Below are 20,906 nucleotides of genomic sequence, written 5' to 3'. Positions count from 1 at the left end.
CTGTAGTTCCCTGGATCCTCCTTCAAGCCCTTCTCGTAGATGGGTGTCACATTTGCCAATCTCCAGCCAGCTGAGACCTCTCCACTTATGAGGACTGCTGGTAAATGACAGAAAGTCTCTTGGTGAGCACTTCCACCACCTCTCTCAGTATCACTGGTTGTATGCCTAAGAGGTATGTCCTCTTGGACTATGGAATCTTCTCATAGATAGGGACACTCCTCATCCCTATCTCCCAACTCATGGGGCTGGGTATCCAGCAAACTCTTGGTCCTATTGCTAAAAACTGAGGCAAAGAAAGTATTGACTACCTCAGCATACATCTTGATAGTGATATAAAGCTTACATCTCAAAGATCCATGCTCCACTTTATATTTTAAACAGTGTGGCTGTTCCCTAATCAGGTAAACCAGTATAACAAGGATGGACTGGGACTTCCCAAAGGCTTTTGGACTCCATTAGTGCCCACATACATTTGATTGATTTAGTTCACAAACTTGACATTCGATTATACTTTGAGCTATTATACAGACAGGGTAAAGCAGGTTTTCCCATGTGTGTTATTGGTATATACTTCAGACTTTTTTTTTTTTTGGAAAGTAATAACATATCTCTGCATAAGATGCTATTGAAAATCCTGCAGAAAGAATACTACTAATCAGTTTTTTTAAATAGAACTTACCCTCTATGATGCTAAGGATGACATGAACAGATAGATAAGATAAGGAACAAAAATTTCATACTTTCAAGTCAGAGTCCAACTGCTAGAAGATGTTTAGAAGAAATATTTCTCTTGAGACAGAATATTATTTTTTGGATTTTTTTCACACCTTCTCTTAGGTAACTTCTATGTTGTGCCATTACAGGGACCTGATTATGCACTGCCTTGGAGACAGTGGGTTTTTTTGCATCTCTGTAAAATAAATCTAAAAAATCATAAAAAAAATTTGCTCTCAGTATGGTCAATAGCAAAGACTTTCCATCGGTTTCAGAAAATCAAGTCTTATATCTCAAATTAGAAGCATTTATGGCTTGATTTAATATGATGACTTCCTCTTTAGAAGTGAAAAATAAATAGTAATAGGATACTACCAGCACATATTTGACCCCCCAGTATATATGAATATGGCAGACCCCACATTTGTCACTCTCTGTCATGTCAGTGGTACGAAGAGCTGGGAAGTATTGGCAAATCCATATCTACACTTTCGTAAAAATCTTCTAGCAATCTAAATTATTTTGTGATTCCTTGGATTTTATCAGAACATACATGGAAAAGAATCTTCAGTAAAGAATGACTAGCATTATTAGAAGTCAGTTCTTGACTTTTCTGGATGACACGTTGTGTGCTGCACACATGCAGTCAGATTTGTGGTTGACTGGGACAGCCATAGTAGCTGGAAAAAAATATTCAGTGTTCCAGGGCATTGATTTTACACTGAATAAGTTAATGGAAATATCATTAGTCCCTTGATTTAGTGTTGAAATTATATGAAATGCAACAGTAAATTAAATAGATGTTTTCAGATTTTAATTATTGCAGTGCTGTATTTTCAAAAGATAGCAAATCTGTCTTGAATTGTTCATTTCAGCCAGAAAGGAAGCAAAAAATTCTAGAAGGAAGTCAATAACATTATTTACTTGATAAGCAAAAATCAATGTTCATTAAAAACAGGTGCTGTTTAAGATAATTTGGAAAGAAACATAGGAAACTAATTCAGAAACCTTTGTGTGTGTGTGTCTACAAGTGACTTGAGCATGGATTATCAATTCTTCATTATTCTTTTATTTATTATTCTCATTATTTAATCAGCTCTTTCTGTTTTCATTTAGTGATTGGAAAATAGGTTATTCTGCTGAAAAATTTCTTGTCAAGCAGTTTCAGATGGCCTTAGAAAGCAACAGATCATTCATTGAATGCTGTAAAGTCCACTGAAGGATTTGATCTAAGTTATTGCATTTTTTAAAGGTGGAAAAAAAAAATCTTACTTCTTAAAGAATATTTCTTTCTTTGAGTCAAAAGAAACTAGTTTCACAACAATTTCTTATTTGTTTTGTCTTTCTCATCAGGTATGTCAGACAGTCCCTTTATTGGACCTCAAAGGAAGTGTCAGAAAAAGGTTTCATAGGATGTTTATAGTGTGTAATTATTTAATCTTGTAGAGAGCATCAAACTCACTGATGCTCATCTTGAATTCAAACATAGTCCAACCCACTTTCAAGACAGGTTTAGCATGTACTGGGTGAAAAGCATATGCTTAACTTTTTTCACTAATGTCCTATCTAGACTTATGTAAATGAATTTTAAATGAGAAATGTTAGAATGTGCAGACCACAAGACTGACTTATGCAGTGTTATTTCTCTTATGCCATGGAATGGCTATAAATTTTCTTTGCTTTTTTCCTCTCTTCATTAAAATATAGTAATATACTTCTATCACAATTAAAAGCAGTGAAAACAGACTCCGGGCCCCTTACAGAATAACTTATCTGAGCAGCACAGCTCGCTATCCTTCATGAAGTTTGCAATTTGTTTCATAACAGAATTAAACTAAATTCCTGGTCTGTTATTACTGGATTGTCTTTTACTCTTAAGTCTTTTACTCCTAGTCATGATAGATATTCAGGTGTCATGGAGATACCATTCAGTTTGTGGGACTGTTTCTGGATCTCTCCTAAAGAAGTAAAATGCAAACTTTATGAAGTGAGTGTGCTATCCTTATGCCAATTTCTAACACATTCACAATGTATTTTGAACATAACTTTAGAATAATGTATTGCTAAAAAAAAAAGTGATTTTGAAATCAATCTACTATCTTTTTTAATAAATTTAATAAATACTCATAATGCACAGTCTTGATTGAATATCTTTTAGGCGCAAACAAAAAGCCAAAAAACAACCAAAGAAAAACATGCAACACCAAAAACGATCACTGTAAGTGCAAATCTGAACTCAAACACCAAACTAAGTTCCAATTACATCTCAGGCTAAAGCTATTTCCTTGAATTACATCAGTTATCTTTTCTTTTTACATGCTTCTATGTTTACAGACACTAGGATTCTGTCTGTTACTTAGATTTTGATTGTGCCAAATGAAAAAAAAAAAAAAAAGCCTTCTCTAAAGCCTCATTTCAGATAATGACCTTCCTGCCCACAGTCTGCATTCCTAAACTGAGAAGAATTTATTGCTGATAGTGTTAAAATCTGGCATAGATACTTAACTGATTTCAGTTAAAGGGAACGTAAGGATACAATGTAGGTGATTCACTAGGAGCATGCCACTTCTAAGAGCAGACAGTGTTAGAACCAGTACCAGGTTGGCATCCCAGAAGTCACAAGGAGAAACTGGTTTTGGTTGTAAAGGTAAGAATTCAGCTGAACATGTATTTTTAGCTGGATGCTGGGTTTTTTTGTAAAAGTCCAGTTCTGAAAAGTCTTCACAGGTTTTACTTTTTAACATTAACTTCTTGTAGTCACAGCTTCATCTGCAAACATGAGAGTAGGAAAACCAGACTTGGATTAGCAAGACTAGCTCAGCAACATTCATTTTCTGGGATAAGGAGATAATCCCTACTCTGTGAGATGATAAATTAGTTGATAATTCACTGACTGGAAATTCAAGGAATCAAGAATGACCAGTAGGAAAGAGTCAAGCACTACAATTTATACACATGGAGCAGCATCTAGATTGTTTTTCTTTATTTAATTTCTTCCTTCTTTTATGAAAGCTCATGGGATTTTATTACAGGGAGGAGACTAATTGGGATAAATCACAGTGTTTGTTTCTGTGAAATATTATTCAGCTATTGCTTGCATGAAACAGATCTTAGAGAAAATTGGCATGGTTTAGCCCACTTCACTGAATGAAGTTTGCTTTCATGTCTGATTGATATTGTATTAATTCAATTCTGAAATTATGTTCTAACATGGTTTGCCTTTCAAGTCTTGTTTACCAACACTTCTGAGCATCTAGTCATGCTCATTGTTACAAGCAAGCTGTTGTCTTTTTTGCTTCTGTGTTTTCCATTCTGATGGGGCCACAGAGGTTACACAACTAGTAGGAGCCATCTTTTTGTGGGGCTGTTATAAAGATGGGTGATGCTTCTAACGTTACCTGTGTAGATGCAGCCAAGACAAAGAGAGGCAGTTCAGGAATGGGCCCCTTAAAACACTCTAAAAGGTAACTAGTAAATGTTTTACTAGGACAAATACTTGTCTGGAAGGAAAAACAATAGTCTTTTAGTAAAGTAACTTGGTCTAAGATCTCTGCATAGTCATAGGAAAGATTCTTCCACTACACCTTAAAAGGCTGGAATTCTTAATCATGTCTTCTTGCCCAAACTGGTTTTGGAGATAACTTGCATTAGCATTGTAAAAGTTTCAACACTGTTCTAAGCTGACTGAAACTAGGAGAAACTCAGTGGCTTTTCGTGGCTTTTTTTAGGCTTTAGTAGGCTTTCCCCCCCCCTTCTCCTTCCTAAAATTAAACTCACATTTTCTAGACAAAGCTATATAAATAAAATTCCATTTATTGGCTCAGTATCACAGTGTCAGGATTCAGACTATCTATGATACATCAATATTTAAGATAAACTGAAGGAAAATCTCACAGAAATCCCAAGAAAGTCAGTTAACACTTATGTGTTTCCTTTTTATCAAAAACCCTGGCCACTCCTCATTTCCCATGTTCTGTCTTTCTTTGTAGACTTGACTTCTCTCTGCTCTTCTCTCCACTCTTTCTTGTTTCTTTTTATCTGATACCTAAGAAACACTATAAATATATGTTGCCACATATATTTGCAATCTTACTTGTGTTTTTGTCATCTTCAACAGCCTATTTTTTTGTCTTGACCTTGCCATCTTTCTGTCCTTTTAGATTCACTTGTGGCACTCTAATTTTCTCTCCTAAATATTGGTTTGTTTAATAGTTTTGCCTTACAATACTATTACATTTTTTTCTATAATAGCTACTGTATACTGTTCATCTTTATAAATAGCTTTTACACAAGATACACATTTCATGACACTTTATACAAACAAAGTAAACAAAGTAGCCTGTTGCAGTACTATTTCCTACGCACCACTAAAGGTCCCATTCCATAGAAAGTCTCTGAATTAACTGAAATCCTTTTAGGGAAATTTTGGTTTGAAGGTATTCTTTCAGCATTTGTCTCCCATTTTCCAACAAACCTGCTGCTACACTGATCATTTTTAAAGGCAAATATGGGGAGGTCAGATGTGTATTTTTAGGTACAGAAATAAACCATATAAAGTCATGCACTTCCAGCACTTCTACCATTTCCTTTTAGTCTCACACTTACTGCGTTGCACAGAACACCACCTAACCCTAAACAGATCTTGTATGGAGAAGATAATCCAATAAAAGAAATAAATGTCATGGAATATCGTTTTCCTGTAAATTGAAATATGCTGGATAAAATATGAAAAGCAATGATTTTATTTTGCAATATGACTGTTTCCCATGCTTTTCATATATGCCCTTGCCTCTAATAACAAAGCAGGAAGTTTGTGTGAAGTCAAAATTACCAACTGACAATGGTTATTGGTCAAATGTCTCCATTCCAAAATTTACCAATGACAATGATTGTTGGTCAAGTTTCTCCATTCCAATTGTGACAAACTGTTTTCCTCTTTCCTTGCAGTTTTCCACTTGTCCCACAAAGTCACTCGAGTGGTTCCAGAAAGTGCTCTCCTGATTGTTCTTGGTCTCTTCCTCGGTGGCATTGTATGGGCAGCAGATCACATTGCCTCCTTTGCCCTTACACCAACCGTATTCTTTTTCTATCTGCTGCCCCCCATTGTTTTGGATGCTGGATATTTTATGCCAAATAGATTGTTCTTTGGAAATCTTGGTTCCATCCTTTTGTATGCCGTCATTGGGACAATCTGGAATGCTGCCACAACTGGTCTGTCTCTCTACGGTGTCTATCAGACAGGAATCATGGGTAAGTTTGATCTGTGAGTGTCAATGAATGCCACCTGTTGGATGGCTGATAGAAATCTTCAAAGTTGCTGGGAAATGGAACTGTCTTACTTCAGTCAGCTTTAACATTACCAGTGGTTGTTGAGGGGGGCACCTATGCATGACACATCTCTGTATTTTCTTCTGGGACTGGAAATTGTAACTGAAGACTCACAGAGCCAAGCAGCACATGTAAGATTCACTCTGTCTTAATTGTACTACAATATATGGGGCTACTCAGAGGCACATAAAAGCAATTCTTAATCTCCTGAGCAGGTGTGTCACGCACATGAGCTATGTACTGCCATGTGAGGAGCATCAATTCACATTGTGTATGGATTGCATGCATTTTGAAACAGGCATCCTATCTATGCTTTTTTTTAATGTCCACATTGAAGAAGGTCAAGAGCCCTTCTACAGCAAAGTTCTCTTAGGTTAGTGAGTTCTAGAAGGTACTTAGATGACACATCTGCTGCAAGGAGTACAAGATAGAGTGTGATTTTGTGCCTTTGTACTCTGCTCACCTGTTCTTGGCAACCGCTGCTGAGATCCTGGGACTGAGTGGTGGCTCTAAGACTTCAAGTGTTATGGGGGGGTTGTAGAAAAGGCCCAACAGCTAGTCATGGGGCTGTTCTGTAACCACAGCAATGCAAAATAAACTGACACCAGTTTTCCACAAATGTCCTTTTCAATCCTTATAAAAAGAGTGCCTCAAATGTTTAAAGTTTCAACAGCTGCAGAAGACAGTTTCTTGATAAAGAATTAAACTATTAGCTGATTATTACAGAAGGCAGCATAGTTTTCCAGTATCAAAAACTGCTCCCAATGTCCAGCACAGAGAAGCAGCAGAATTTGAGGCTGGCTTCTTTTAAACTTAGCCCAAGACTGGGATATCTGTTCCATCCTTTTAAGGGAGACCTGTGCTGTCCTTATTTGAAAATCCCCATCTGGAAGAACTAGACCACAGCCTTGTTCATCTGAGACTCATCTTATGTAACTGCAGATATTTTTAATATAGGCATCTATGATAGGTTTAGATATTTTAGATATTTACCTTACTAGAGCTCACACTTTATAAGTAACTTTTTTTCTTTAGAAGATAGAAAGGTGATAGAAAGGTGACTGCTCAGATGCAGACACTATTGACTTTTGCAAGCAGGTAAGATGCTTTATGTGCTTCCAGACTGCAGTCACAGAACATTGCATCTACCTTTTCATGTTTGTAGCTAAATATAGGTTTTCAGGAACAAAAAGATGATGAAGGCATATTGCTATTGCAGCAGGTTGGACAACAATTTCTTTCTTTAAATATCCAAGCTGCTTGTCATAATTTTTTAAAAATGGACAACAATATTTTATTAACATCCTATTCAGGGAAATATACTGAATAATAATTGTTTTTAAAATGTATTGATTTAAAAAAATATTAAATTAAAAACATGAATGTTTTTGTGACATGTGAAGTGGGAAAGTCAAGTGAAAAAAAAAAACCACATTTATCTCCTACTTTCTTCCCAAACTATAAACAATTCTCAACTAACCATCAAAGTTGGATTTGATGGCTATGTGTTCTGCTTCATCATCAAGGAAGACTTTAAGTGACAGGATATACCATATCTGGTGTATAATGCTGAGCTTATAGTTGAAGAGGAAAATCAGACCCTACCACAGGTCACAGCTAAAGCTCTACAAGCTAAAAATAGGGATGTTACCAAAAGCAAACAATAAACTGACATGCTTGGGGTTTTTAAATGTTTAGAATGAGAACTAATTGGTATGCCGTGGAGACCTGTCTTTACCACCAAAACATACTTCAACCTACTACAGTTCTAGTCTCAGCTGTGGAAAAGGCCAGAGAAGCCTGTCACTCATTGAAACTATGGCAATCTCCATCAAGGCTACATAGGACATGACGTATACTCACTAATCCACCCAACACGTTGTGGTGACCTTCTTAGATGTCAGCAAGACCTGAGCACCACACCTTGTCAAAAGCCTTGCTGTTGTTACTTATTTGCTGAAGACAGAGGAACAGCAAGCTAACTTCTAGAACAACTCATAGCACCCTCTGGTTGAGGTTCTAGGGCATATGCTTCTTTCTACCCCACTTTTTCTACAGCTGCAGTGGATAATGCTGGAATACTATCATTAAAATGTGGGAATACATATCCACTGCAGAGTAAGCTGTATTAAAACAAAATTACTTCCAATTTTCCCATTGAATGAGCCTGTAGTTCTGTCCATCAACAGGAGGATGCATAATCCAAATTAGATTACATAGATTTTCTACATAAACACATACAAAAGAAACTCTTTGCTTGCATTCAATATCATTACAGATACTATTTGCAGAATAAAAAGAAGAAAAAATTCCTTCTTTAGAAGTTAAAATAAAGGATCAGCACCTTAACTACTAATTAACAGCTAAACCAGTCTGCTTTCACAGAGTAGGAAGAAGTATCTGATCCTAAATCTTCCTGGTTGATGGCATCTAACTGCTCACCATCTGCTGGAAAACTAATCCATGCAGCATGGAATAACTGTACTTGTGGCTAATGCTTAGAAGTTTTTCCTGTACCATCTAGGTCATAGTGACTACACACTGAGCATGTGTAGAAGCCTTAAACTGCGCCCATGAAACTTACCTTGCTCAGGTGTCACTTCTGGCAGTTAGTGACTCCAGACTCTAGTGAGATGGAAAGGGGCAGTGGTCATGTATCACTTGGAAATACTTTGCATCATTAGGCTAAATGAAAGCCTGATTTAGGAACCTATGCCTCTTGATACTGTTTTGTAGATGTGTCCTAACCTTTCCATAAATATTTGCTCACTAGCTTTGCATGTCTTCAAGGAATGTACCAATGATTATAATTGGTAACATATAAAAAAGATAAGCAGTCTCAGTGAGTCAATTTCTTTTAAAAGTTTATGTTCTCTTCTACCCTGATATCTGACAGTTATTGTCATTGGGTTTGTTCCTTCCTTTAGTATGGCAGAGAAGGACATTTGATGTAGCTGTTACTTAGATTCAGGTTCAAGGCTGTTCCCAAAATGTTTGGCACAGGCTTCAGCTTACTGTTTCAAGCTCTCTCACACACTGAAATGGACAGATCCAGTCTTCATTCGTAGCCCAATATGACAAAGTCTGAAAAAGACTATTTCTTTTTTGGAAAATATAAAGTAGTTCTATCTCTGCAAACTATGCAGATACCCCAGATTATTGGCCATTGTCACATACAACAAAGTGTTGCCTACTCGTGTCCCCAGGTGCTCGTGTAAGTGTTATCATTCTCTTGATGAACTAAGCCTGTGCCATTTAGTAACAAATGTATTTGGAATGTAGTTTCTGCTTCAATTACCTTTAAAGCATTAAAAATTTTCAATCTGAAAAATTTTAGGTTCTTCTTAGAGCAGTAGCCACATGTTGGCAGCATCTTACAGACAATATTGATTCTATGGCTATGGCTACTCATGCCTCTAAATCATTTAAGTGAAAATATTTCACCCTCACCTGTAGAAATCATGCCTGATACACCTGTTTATTAACTTTGGGCATGGGCCTCTGCACTGTGTTCTAATGAGTGGACTATTGACACATGCCTTATTTGCTCTTCCTCATATAATCACCTCTTAAGGAATACTTTTTCCTCCTTCACCCATTAATGAACGTGATGGGAATTTTCCTGTTCCCTGAGCTTTCCAAAATCTGTTCCCCATTAAAAAAAAAAAAAGGAAAGAAAAAAAATAGGCTGAGGTTCCACTCTTGATTACATGAAGAGGGTAAATATTTCAAGATATTTAGGAAGCTTAGCAAAAGTGATCCTTGTGGCTCTTTCCTTTCTATTACTTTTCAAATGATAGTGACGCTTGCCTACGTCTCTTTGCATAAATGAACAAAAAAAGAACAAACCCCAAAAAACAAACCCAACCAAACAAGCAAACACAAAACCACTTTATAACTAAAAGAAGATAGAAAAAGAAAATAAAATACTGGTTTACTTTGTTATCAGAGTTCTGTCATTTCAAAACTTTCAAAATAACTGCCAATATTCTTAAAGGACTACACCACAAACATATTGAAGTACATTTTAGTCCTTCATCTGTATTTATGCACTTGCAAACAATTTAACAGTGGCCTCATAATTTGGAACAAATGGCTTAACTGCACCTATTAATAAATATCTACTTGAGTAAGGAGGCTACAAGTAGTGTTTAACTGCACTGAGTGAAGTTAAGCCTTCCTGCAGCAGTGCTTAGTGACTGAGAGTCAAATCTGTCCTGTGACATGACGTACTTTGGAACATTTACTTCAGAAGTAAGTCCCATGTTGTCCATCTTGTCAGTTCTCAGTTAACCTAAGATAATTCACTCAAGTTAGGTAAACCATACAATACACAAATACAAAACCAGTAAATATCTGGAAATATCTTGAGTTCCTAGTTGTAAAAACAGGAGTGTACTGCTCCCAGAACCAACCAGGTTTCTATGCTGTGCTTTCCAGGTGGTATCTTAGGATCCCTATTTTCAAGGATTTTGCATTGTCTGTAATATCACTGCCTATCATTAGTATAGATAATACAGAGTTGACTCAGTTTATACTTTGTTTGCTTTTGTTTTTGAAGGCCATCTGAATACTGGACTGCTGGACTTCCTCCTATTTGGCAGCTTAATTGCCGCTGTGGATCCTGTAGCTGTTCTGGCAGTGTTTGAAGAAGTCCATGTCAATGAAGTTCTATTCATCATTGTTTTTGGAGAATCACTTCTGAATGATGCTGTAACTGTGGTAAGTAGATTATAGATCCTGAATTCACCCAAACTCTAGAGGGTTTCTTGTGAAGTGTTTTTTCCCCCTAAATCAAATATTGCTTCATCTGTGTGTTTCTAATCACAGGCTAGTGTAGTGTAGCTACTGATGTTCTCTGTCTTGCTTACAAACACTGTACTGGAAAAATTAAATGTTTGAGCAGGAAAGCTATTTGGAGTCTGTAAGTCATGTAAAAGTAAACACCACTGGGTTGGGTGAGCATAAAAACATTTAAAATGAAGTTTCAGATGTGTGTTTTATTTTCCTTTGTTGTTCAATTACTGGAATTAGTTCTAGGGATTTTTAGCCTTTCTTTGCTGTTGTTTTTAACGCATATTCTCTTTTCTGCATATTTTCATAATAAACATAATTTATACATGTACCTCAGATGTATGGACAGTGAGAGAGGGAATACTTGTCAAAGTGCTTATGCCTCATGCTTATCAAAGAGGTATTATAAAGAGCCAATTTAGGGAAAATTGTGGGATGTTATAAAGTTTCTGGTTTGGGGTGGGGTTTTTTGGTAACATTAATTTCTGTTTGCTGGTTTTGTTTTGTTTTTTCCATTTAGAAAGAAAAAGAAAGCTAAACAGACTTGAATAGTCTTAAAAGAATCCCAGGTTTCTACTATGTTTTGATTTTGGTTGAAACACTTCTTCTTTTCACACATTTTTTTTTTCTTAGAATGTAATAGGTTTTTTTTTTGGGGGGGGGTTTGTTTTGGGGTTTTTTTGTTTGTTCATTTGTTTGGGTTTTTTTGTTATTTTTTCGTAGTACAGTGCTGGTTGGCAGGGTCAAGGAAGTCCTATGGTGTAAAGATGCAATTCAACAGAGTTGTTACAGCATTTCAGTTAACTTCTTGAATTGTCTCCTATTCCTGCTTCTGCATATCTCCAAATAATTATAAGACATGTGAAGCAGGATCAGAGACTTAATTTTTTGCATCCAAGGCGGCAAGGTCACTGGCAGCAGCTTAACTGTTCAGCTTAGTTTGAAAATGCCATTTAGGGCCTACAGAGAAACCTAATTGCTTTTAGATAATCAGTCTTATTAGTATTCTGGGGGTATTACAGGAAAGAAATATTAAAATAAACCCTTGATGAACTCAAGTATCAACATCACTGGATTTCAGGAGGAAAGAAGTTTTTGTTGTTATGAAGGAAAGAAGTTTTTGTTGTTGTGAAATGTATAGAAACACTCACTCTGCAAATAAATAAAAATGAGATTGATTGTTGAAGAAAATCCAGAAGAGTAAGCATGATCAAGAGTCAGCACAGCCTATAAGAAAGTTTAAAGCAACTGGAGTTCTTACCTTGAGAAAGGAAAAACTGGAGGACAGAAGAAAGTGCATGATGTAGCATTCTTTTAATGTAAATATGCAGAAGACTACTATTGTGGAACAAAGTAAGCTGTATGCCATGACTGTGGGTAAATATGATAAGAATTAAGAAGCTTAGCTGCAACAAGGAAGGCTGAGAATGTCATGAAGTTCAACAAGGGCAAGTGTGGAGTCCTGCACCTGGGGAGGATTAGCCCCATGCATCAGTACAGGTTAGAACTTGACCTTCTGGAAATCAGCTGTGTGCAAAAAAAAAAAAAAACAACAACCCCTGGGAGTGCTTTTGGAAAATAAGTTCATCATTAGCCAGCAATGTGATCTCGTGGCCAAGAAGGCTGATGATGTTCTGAGGTGCATTAAGGAGACTGTGACCAGCAGGTCACGGGAAGTTCTCTTCCTCCCCTACTCTGCCCTGGTGAGGCCACATTTGGAGTGTTATGTCTACCTCTGGGCTCCCCAGTTGATCAGGGACAGGGAACTACTGGAGAAAGTACAAAAGAGGACCACAAAGATGATTTGGAGATGGGAATATCTCACAAGAAGAAGCTGAGAGACTTGGGTCTGTTTAGCCTGGAGAAGAGCAGACTGAGAGGGGATCTTATTAATGCATCTAAGTAGCTAAAGGGTGGCGGCCATAAGGCTGGGGTTGGATTCCTTTCAATGGTATCCAGTGATAGGACAAGGGCCAATGGGTACAAGCAAGACCACAGGAGGTTTCACTTGAACTTAAGGAGAAACTTTTTTGCTGTGAGGGTGCCAGATCAACAGAAAAGGCTGCCCAGAGAGGTTGTGAATTCTCCTTCCCTGGAGACTTTCAAAAACAGCCTAGACAAGTCCCTGTGCAAACTGCTCTAGGCGAGCCTGCATTAGCAGGAGGGTTGGACTAGATGATCTCCAGAGGTCTGTTCCAATCCCTACCATTCTGTGATTCTGACAAAACAATAGTAAAGGTCTTTTCCATCACTGGAGGAATGAAGAACAGGTTAGACAAGCATGTGTCAAGAATGATGTTCATACAAACCTCCTTAGGCAGGGATATGGTAGTTAGTACTATCACTGTTAGTTATTTTAAGAGCTTTAATACAATTATAATTGTTCTCTTTCACCTTTAACTTATTTTATATCTATTTTAATGCAGTATTTTATTATTAACCTCTTGGCTCTATCTTATTAAATATCTTATTTATCATATACAGGCAATTAAATAAATTTGCCTGGATTTTAGAGTGAGAAGTGCTTTAAGTGCACACCTGTAGATGTAACAATGCTTATTCTAGACAGAAATCACACTGAAATAAAAAAAAGAAAAATTTGTTACAGAAAAAAAATGTTTATTCTTGCTCTACCACTTTTTTTTTTTGTTTTGAAAAATCAGTAAATCTGCAAAATCTTCTCCCTCCACACAGAATTTCCCCCAGTCACACATGATTTCAGAATTCATAATGTTGAAATTATTTTAATAGGCTTAATTCAGGATCAAACATTAAGTTATTCTACTTTTCTTTTCAGGTGCTGTACAATGTGTTTGAAACTTTTGTTGCAATAGGTCCAGAGAATGTGACGGGGATTGAATGTGTCAAAGGAGTAGGTGCGTAGAAATTAATTCTGCATCCCATTGCTGATGTACATATGCAGACTTCTAAACAAGATATTACTAGTATGCTATCAGTAATTGATATTTTTCAGCCCTTTCTCTTGCTGTCTCCTGTGAGATAGACAAATATCTTAAGAAAATAGCTAAGTGGATGTTCCTGCATATTTGGGAAACTTGATCAAATTTATTTTCTCCTGAGGAGACTCAAGAGATGTGGAGTTCGGTTGTGAAGACCACCAAACTTGACAGCTATACCTAATTTTTTGGTGTTTAATAACATGTCCTCAGTCTCAGCCCATGCTCTCCCTGCATTCCAGGAAAACTGAGATTACATATGGACATTCTCACTTTTTATCACGATTGCCATCTAGTAGCAGTTACCAGTGACTATTAAGAAATGTCATTTACCTAAAAAATGAGTAATTGCTTCCCATTCCAAGCATATCATACCACATCTTCTTAAACAATAATGTTTTAGCAGTGACTTTGGAATAGTCTAGAATAGGATTTTAGAAAAGCATTTCTTTACAGAATGTGTGAAAAAAATGTTCAAAGAAATGAAGAGAGTTTTTAATAAGCCTAAAATGGTGAGGTTTAACAGAAAGTAACTTTGTTTTTTCCACAGAATGCCACATTCATATACCAAGCGTTCAAAACTCGTTGCATTTTAGAAATTATTTTTGAATTGTCCTCCAAAAATTTCTCTGGTGCACTGACCATACAATAGGAGAGGATTTGTTCAAACCATTGATTTCCTACTGTTTAAGCTGTGTTTGGGTTTGTTTTTCAGTGTCATTCTTTGTGGTGAGCCTGGGTGGGACACTGGTTGGTATATTCTTTGCATTCCTGCTTTCGCTGGTCAGTCGTTTCACCAAGCACGTGAGAATCATTGAACCTGGATTTGTGTTTATCATTTCCTACATGTCCTACCTCACAGCAGAGATGCTTTCTCTTTCCGCTATCCTTGCGTAAGTCTCTTCTTATTACAGTCGGTGAAGGGGCTGAGAATGGAATATGGGTTTTAAAAGCTATAGGATATGACATTTATGGAACTTATGCTGAATATTGCCACCTTCACATTATAGTTTGCAAATACTGTCATTTGGCCTTGAAAAGGAATGCAAGCTTTCTTATATCTGCTATGCAACATGAGAACTTCCTTTGCAAAACACAGACCTGAATCTCGCCTCTTTGTGATTAATAATGCTTCAGGAACTAATGGTTGTCTATTAGAGGGTAGGAGGGCTCTGCAGAGGGACCTTGCCAGGCTGGGTAGATGGGCAGAGTCCAATGGCATGAGATTCAACATGCCTGAGTGCTGGGTTCTACACATTGGCCTCAACAACCCCAGGCTGGGGACAGAGTGGCTGGAGAGCAGCCAGGCAGAAAGGGACCTTGGGGTAGTGGTTGACAGTAGGCTGAACATGAGCCAGCAGTGTGCCCAGGTGGCCAAGAAGGTCAATGGCATCCTGGCCTGTATCAGGAATAGTGTGGCCAGAAGGAGCAGGGAAACCATTCTGCCCCTGTACTCAGCACTGGTTAGGCCACACCTTGAGTACTGTGTCCAGTTCTGGGACCCTCAGTTCAAGAAAGATGTTGAGTTGCTCAAATGTGTCCAGAGAAGGGCAACAAAGCTGATGAGGGGTCTGGAGCACAAGCCCTGTGAGGTGCAGCTGCAGGAGCTGGGATTGTTTAGCTTGGAGAGGAGGAGGCTCAGGGATGACCTTATTGCCCTCTACAACTACCTGAATGGAGGCTGTAGCCAGGCAGGGGTTGGTCTCTTCTCCCAGACAACCAGCAGCAGAACAAAAGGACACAGTCTCAAACTGGGCAGGGGGAAGTTTAAGCTTGATCTTAGAACAAAGCTCTTCACAGAAAGAGTGATTGCCCATTGGAATGGGCTGCCCAGGGAGGTGGTGGGGTCAGCGTCCCTGGAGGTGTGTAAGAAAAAATTGGATGAGGCACTTAGTGCCATGGTCTAGTTGATGAGATAGGATTGGGTGATCGGTTGGACTTGATGATCTTGGAGGTCTCTTCCAATCTGGTTGATTCTGTGATTCTGTGATTCTGTAAGCCAGTACATCTGAACAGCTATTATTTGGTAGTCTCACTGTCTTGATTTGCCTGTTAGGGTTTGCCTAATTTTTCCCTGTTTTGGCTTGACTACCTCTGTGGTCTTTCTTCTTCTAGTATCCATTGATTCCTAATATATATTTCTTCCCAGTTTTGCTTGTCATGTTTGTAGATGCTACACTAAGTATATTCAAGATCTGAAAATCTTACTGCAAATGGTTCATTCGTTTAAAGCTATGTCTAATCTAAAAATAGATTTAGATTTGTGCATGTAAAGCAGTGGGATAAACTGAAGAGAAGACCTGTTACAATCTAATGAAATGCTGTGTTCAGATCTCTTGGAGTCACTTCAGAATGAATGTTTGAAATATGCTTTTTACTTAGATGAGATTCTACAATGGTTACTGAGTGTAGGGATTAATTATGAGGCTTTATCAGTATATGACATTGAGGTGGACATAATATGAAATGGTACAATCAATATTTTCGAAACAATAGCTTTTACTTTCCTGTTTTTTTCTCCCACCAGGATAACATTCTGTGGCATCTGCTGTCAGAAATACGTAAAGGCTAACATCTCTGAACAATCTTCTACAACTGTCAGATATACCATGAAAATGTTGGCCAGTGGAGCAGAAACTATCATCTTCATGTTTCTGGGAATTTCAGCTGTAAATCCAGACATCTGGACTTGGAATACAGCTTTTATTCTGTTGACTCTGGTCTTCATCTCAGTATACAGAGTTATTGGTAAGGGAATGATCTTCTTCCTGTCCTTTCATTGTATTGTTGATGCATACTTTGTCATTTGAATCTGTGATTGGTATGGTGTAGGGAGGGTAGATCTCCACAGTAAGCTTCATCATACCCTGAAAATATGCTAGGATTTCACTTTTTATGACCTGTGAGGATATGTCTTGCCCAGTGATTAACATGAATCATCCAGTGACTAACTTTTATTGACTCAGCAGATGCTAGTGGCAAAATCTCCCAGCGAATTTGTTCACTGGTAGCCTGCAAAAAAAAAAAAAAAAAAAAGTGAGTCCTGTTAGTCAGCTCTTTCCCTCAGCTCTTTCAATCTGGTAATAAAGACATTGTATTAGGCTAATTTTATGGTTGATTTTAGGTTTGAGACCCGCAGTGATGTAAGACGATACATAATTAAACTGAAGGTTCTCTGGTTTCAGAAATGATTTGCAAAGACCTGTGAGAAACTGAGCAAATAAGACTGTGGCAGGGAGGGATTACCTTCTGTCAATTTAATGGGCTTATATAAGCTTGCAAACATTTCAAAATATCAATGACAATTTGCCCACTCCACTATGAATCACTGTTTTGTGAAACAGCAAAGGGGCTGCTATTGCCCAAACAGGCACAGAATGACGTACTTCTGAAGAGTAACATGCATAGTGACTTAGTGTACATAGTTACACGTGGGAATAAATTAAATGGGTTTATTCACTTGTTTACCTTGAATTAAATTCAATTAGAAAGTAACACATCTATCTAGCTTGCAGTTTTCCTAGACTCTGTATTCTTTCTAGAGTTTCCTGGGCTGAATGAAGGGCCCAGCCCCAGGTCATCCTTTCTAAATGGTCTGTAACCATTGTTTGTTTAGCCACCTCTCAGGCACCACTAAACAAGTTCTCCATATATTGCCTTTGTGACTTCTATTCCTGGAATTAATGGTTAACAATCCTGTAATAAGTGTAATTACTAATTAAATACTACATATTCCGCAATACCAACTGCATCCATTAAAGTAATTGGTCTTAGGCATTGAGAAATTACTAAAAACTTGATGATATCAAGTTTTAAGATAGCTTAGCCTTAAATAACTGCAGCTCTCATACCCCTTGAGAAGTCAGACAGTGGCATGAATTACTTTTTGAGGTCCCCTCCACCATAAGACACAGCACAACTTCAGCACAGTTGTCCCTCAACACAACTTCAATGTTCTCATATAAAAGAAATCTCTCTTTGGCACTGGTTGACAGCCCTGGCACACACATGCTGTGCCACTTTCAGGAGTGGTGAAGCTGGTTTCCTTCTCTATGGTGGGTGCACTGGAGATGTGATTTTTAGAGATTTAGGTCTAGAGGAAGACAATGTTATCATAATACTTAACTTTCCACAATGACATAAAAGTCATTTTTAGTGATTTGTAAAGAGCACCACACTTATTCCCAAAATCAACACTGTTGCAACACTTCATGACACAGCAGAATTTCACATGCAGTGCCTATGTCAGAGAACAGCATTCTCAGGTGAGCTGCTGGCTCACAGAACCTTAATCTAATTCCTCTGGGTAAATGTGAGAGGGAAGGTCCAGGTGGACCTGCCCTCCTTGGCAATGAGAGGAGCAGTGAAAAGCAGCTAGTGTAGAGAATTTGTTATGAAAGCAGACTGGTGGCATCGTTTCTGTTACACACAGTTGGAATATCGACCTTTCATAAGGGTATTTCTAGCCTGGAATGGGTTGTCCAGGGAAGTGGTTGGGGCCCCATCCCTGGAGGTGTTTGAGGTCAGGCTGGATGAGGCTCTGGCCAGCCTGATGTAGTGTGAGGTGTCCCTGCCCATAGCAGGGGGGTTGGAACTAGATGATCCTTGTGGTCCCTTCCAACCCTGACTGATTCTATGATTCTATGATCTCTTTTTTATAGGTGTAGTTTTACAGACGTGGATTCTTAACCACTACAGAATGGTCCAGTTAGAGATAATAGACCAGGTGGTGATGTCATATGGAGGACTACGTGGAGCGGTTGCTTTTGCTCTGGTTGTTCTTCTGGATAAGGATAAAGTGAATGAGAAAAACCTGTTTGTCAGCACAACTATCATTGTTGTGTTTTTTACAGTTATTTTCCAGGTAATTCGATTTCTTAAGCATGCTTCTCACAAGGAGAAGGAGTCCCCCCAAAGTAACAAATGCATCAAGCAGTTCTCAGCTGAAGGTTGCATATTGTTTCACTGAACTGAAAGCATAATTGAATTTGTAATTTTAGTAACAAAGACCCTATTTTATGTTTTCATACGGCACCACAAGGGACAAAACACAATTTCCTTTGTGCTAAAAAGCGTTCAGCCTTACCTGCTTTGTATTAATAGTGCTAGAGTTAATATCTGATTAAACATCCTTCATCTTATGTGAATAACTGTAAGTCATTTGTATAGGCAAATTAAGTCTTTAAGCTGATCTACCTGAGCCTAAATCCTTGATTAAACGTATAATATGTTATAATTTTTAACAGTAGGCAGTGGGAGAAGAAAGTATTTAGCATCCAAACAAAATTTTGTCCAAAAACCCCAAAACATTAATAGAAATGGAAATATGTCAGTGTATACCTCTTTGGAATTTTTTCTCAAGTTTATTACAGAAAGTTTAACTGTGGTCAGAAACTCCCGACATGTGCAGAAAATACCACATTCAATTTAAGAAAACACTTTAACCCCTCCATTATCATAGTTTTCTTATAGAAGATACATTTTTCCACTGATGTTCTGTCTTTTGAAACCTTTACAACAGGAGCTAAGAGTATTTCATTATATTTTCTTCTAAAGGAGACAGAGATCAACTGAGGAAGCATGAGAACCACCATGTAAACTAGAAAAATATTCTATTTCTTTTTAATAATGACCAAATGAATGGAAGTCTGTATTTACATGAAAGGATACATGGACTATAATAAAAGTATAATAAAGTATTTATTATCATTTTTCAATCCTCAGGGACTGACTATCAAACCTTTGGTACAGTGGTTGAAAGTGAAGAAAACTGAACACAGAGAGCCAAAACTGAATGAGAAACTTCATGGCAGAGTAAGATATTTTAAAACAAAACTAGGATATCTTTTGAATTTTTATAGACTGCCTTGAGACAGAAAAAAAAATATGAGAGAAAATCTCTTTTTGGTAGGAAAAAGAGAATCAAATATCATGTGTGTAAAATGTACTATGTTATGATTATTTATGGAAAAGATATGAAAGCAGGATTTGCAGCTTGCACTGAAAGGTAGCTACATAGAAAGGTAATCTGCTGCCCAGTGCAATTGTTAATAACATACTGAAATTCCAGATTACTTGTAATAGTTTCAGTCCAGTGTGAATGTTGTGTATGTGCTTGCATGTCTTTAACCTTTTAAAAGATTTTGAAACACAGCCTCTTGCAATTCACGTTCACACAGCATTATGTTTATTATTATGCTTATTTATATAAGTTAAAGAAAACATATATTTTCAATAGAAAAACAGAATAAAGGATGGAAGACTATAATATGTCTTTCATGGCCTTATTTAATTCACAAACTTTTCAGATTTACACAGCTATCCCTAATGGAATATTTGAAGATATTCTTCTGTGAGCTTCTAATCTTGCACTTTGGAGGAAGTGAGTTAACAACTTAGAGATAGGCATGGTTTGTTTCTAAGGAATATTTTACAGACTACTGAACAAATACATCATACTTTTGTTAACCAGCAATTCAAATTCCCATTTCTGTTCAAATATTTTACTAATTGAAAATCAGGGCTCTTCAGCAGTTGAAGAAAAACAGTGCATCTACATTTACGGCGAGTACCTTTAGATGTCAGTTAGAAGAGCAGGCTGAGCAGTAATGTAAATTCTAACACTTTGTAAAGTTTTATGTACTGATTCACCACTTTCTAGAATATTCTAGGCACAGTGCTCCCTGAATCATATAAATTGCAGCCATTGTAGTACTTTCTATTCTCAAGGAGTAGGAAGGAGAAAATTTACTTTTCATTTTCTCCATTTCCATGTCAGGTATCTCTTGAGGCAACAATTAATATTATATCCAGAAATAATCCATATCATCCATGTTGAGCTAAATTTTGCTTGTTGTGTATTCTGGAGCAATCACTTCAGTGTTCAGAGTGAAATGTTGACTCCCATACACAGAAAAAGACTAAATTCTACCTGCAGCTGCCTTCATTTGAATCAAGACTTATAAACCTTGGGGTTTCTAGCAGCTGTCATCTGTCACACTCAGTGTGGGATTTTGTCTTAGATGTCAAAAAATGGTGCCTGAGGGACGTATGGATTCCTGAATGGTCTAAAAACAAACACTATGGAAATTATGCAACTGATTTAATCCCTGA

General features: G+C 37.4%; 1 protein-coding gene across 1 annotated transcript in view; it reads left to right on the top strand.

Moving 5' to 3' along the window:
* Nucleotides 1-20,906, top strand: part of SLC9A3 (solute carrier family 9 member A3) — a 55,557-nt gene that overhangs the window by 20,350 nt on the left and 14,301 nt on the right. The window contains exons 2-8 of the mRNA XM_054381651.1: nucleotides 5,662-5,964; nucleotides 10,604-10,764; nucleotides 13,634-13,712; nucleotides 14,509-14,686; nucleotides 16,321-16,541; nucleotides 18,455-18,657; nucleotides 19,518-19,607. Of these exons, the coding sequence (XP_054237626.1) occupies nucleotides 5,662-5,964; nucleotides 10,604-10,764; nucleotides 13,634-13,712; nucleotides 14,509-14,686; nucleotides 16,321-16,541; nucleotides 18,455-18,657; nucleotides 19,518-19,607 (1,235 nt within the window). The remainder of the gene's footprint in view (nucleotides 1-5,661; nucleotides 5,965-10,603; nucleotides 10,765-13,633; nucleotides 13,713-14,508; nucleotides 14,687-16,320; nucleotides 16,542-18,454; nucleotides 18,658-19,517; nucleotides 19,608-20,906) is intronic.

This window comes from Indicator indicator, chromosome 6 (assembly GCF_027791375.1).
Source record: "Indicator indicator isolate 239-I01 chromosome 6, UM_Iind_1.1, whole genome shotgun sequence".
Taxonomy (NCBI): domain Eukaryota; kingdom Metazoa; phylum Chordata; class Aves; order Piciformes; family Indicatoridae; genus Indicator; species Indicator indicator.
This window is presented reverse-complemented; position numbering and strand designations above follow the sequence as displayed.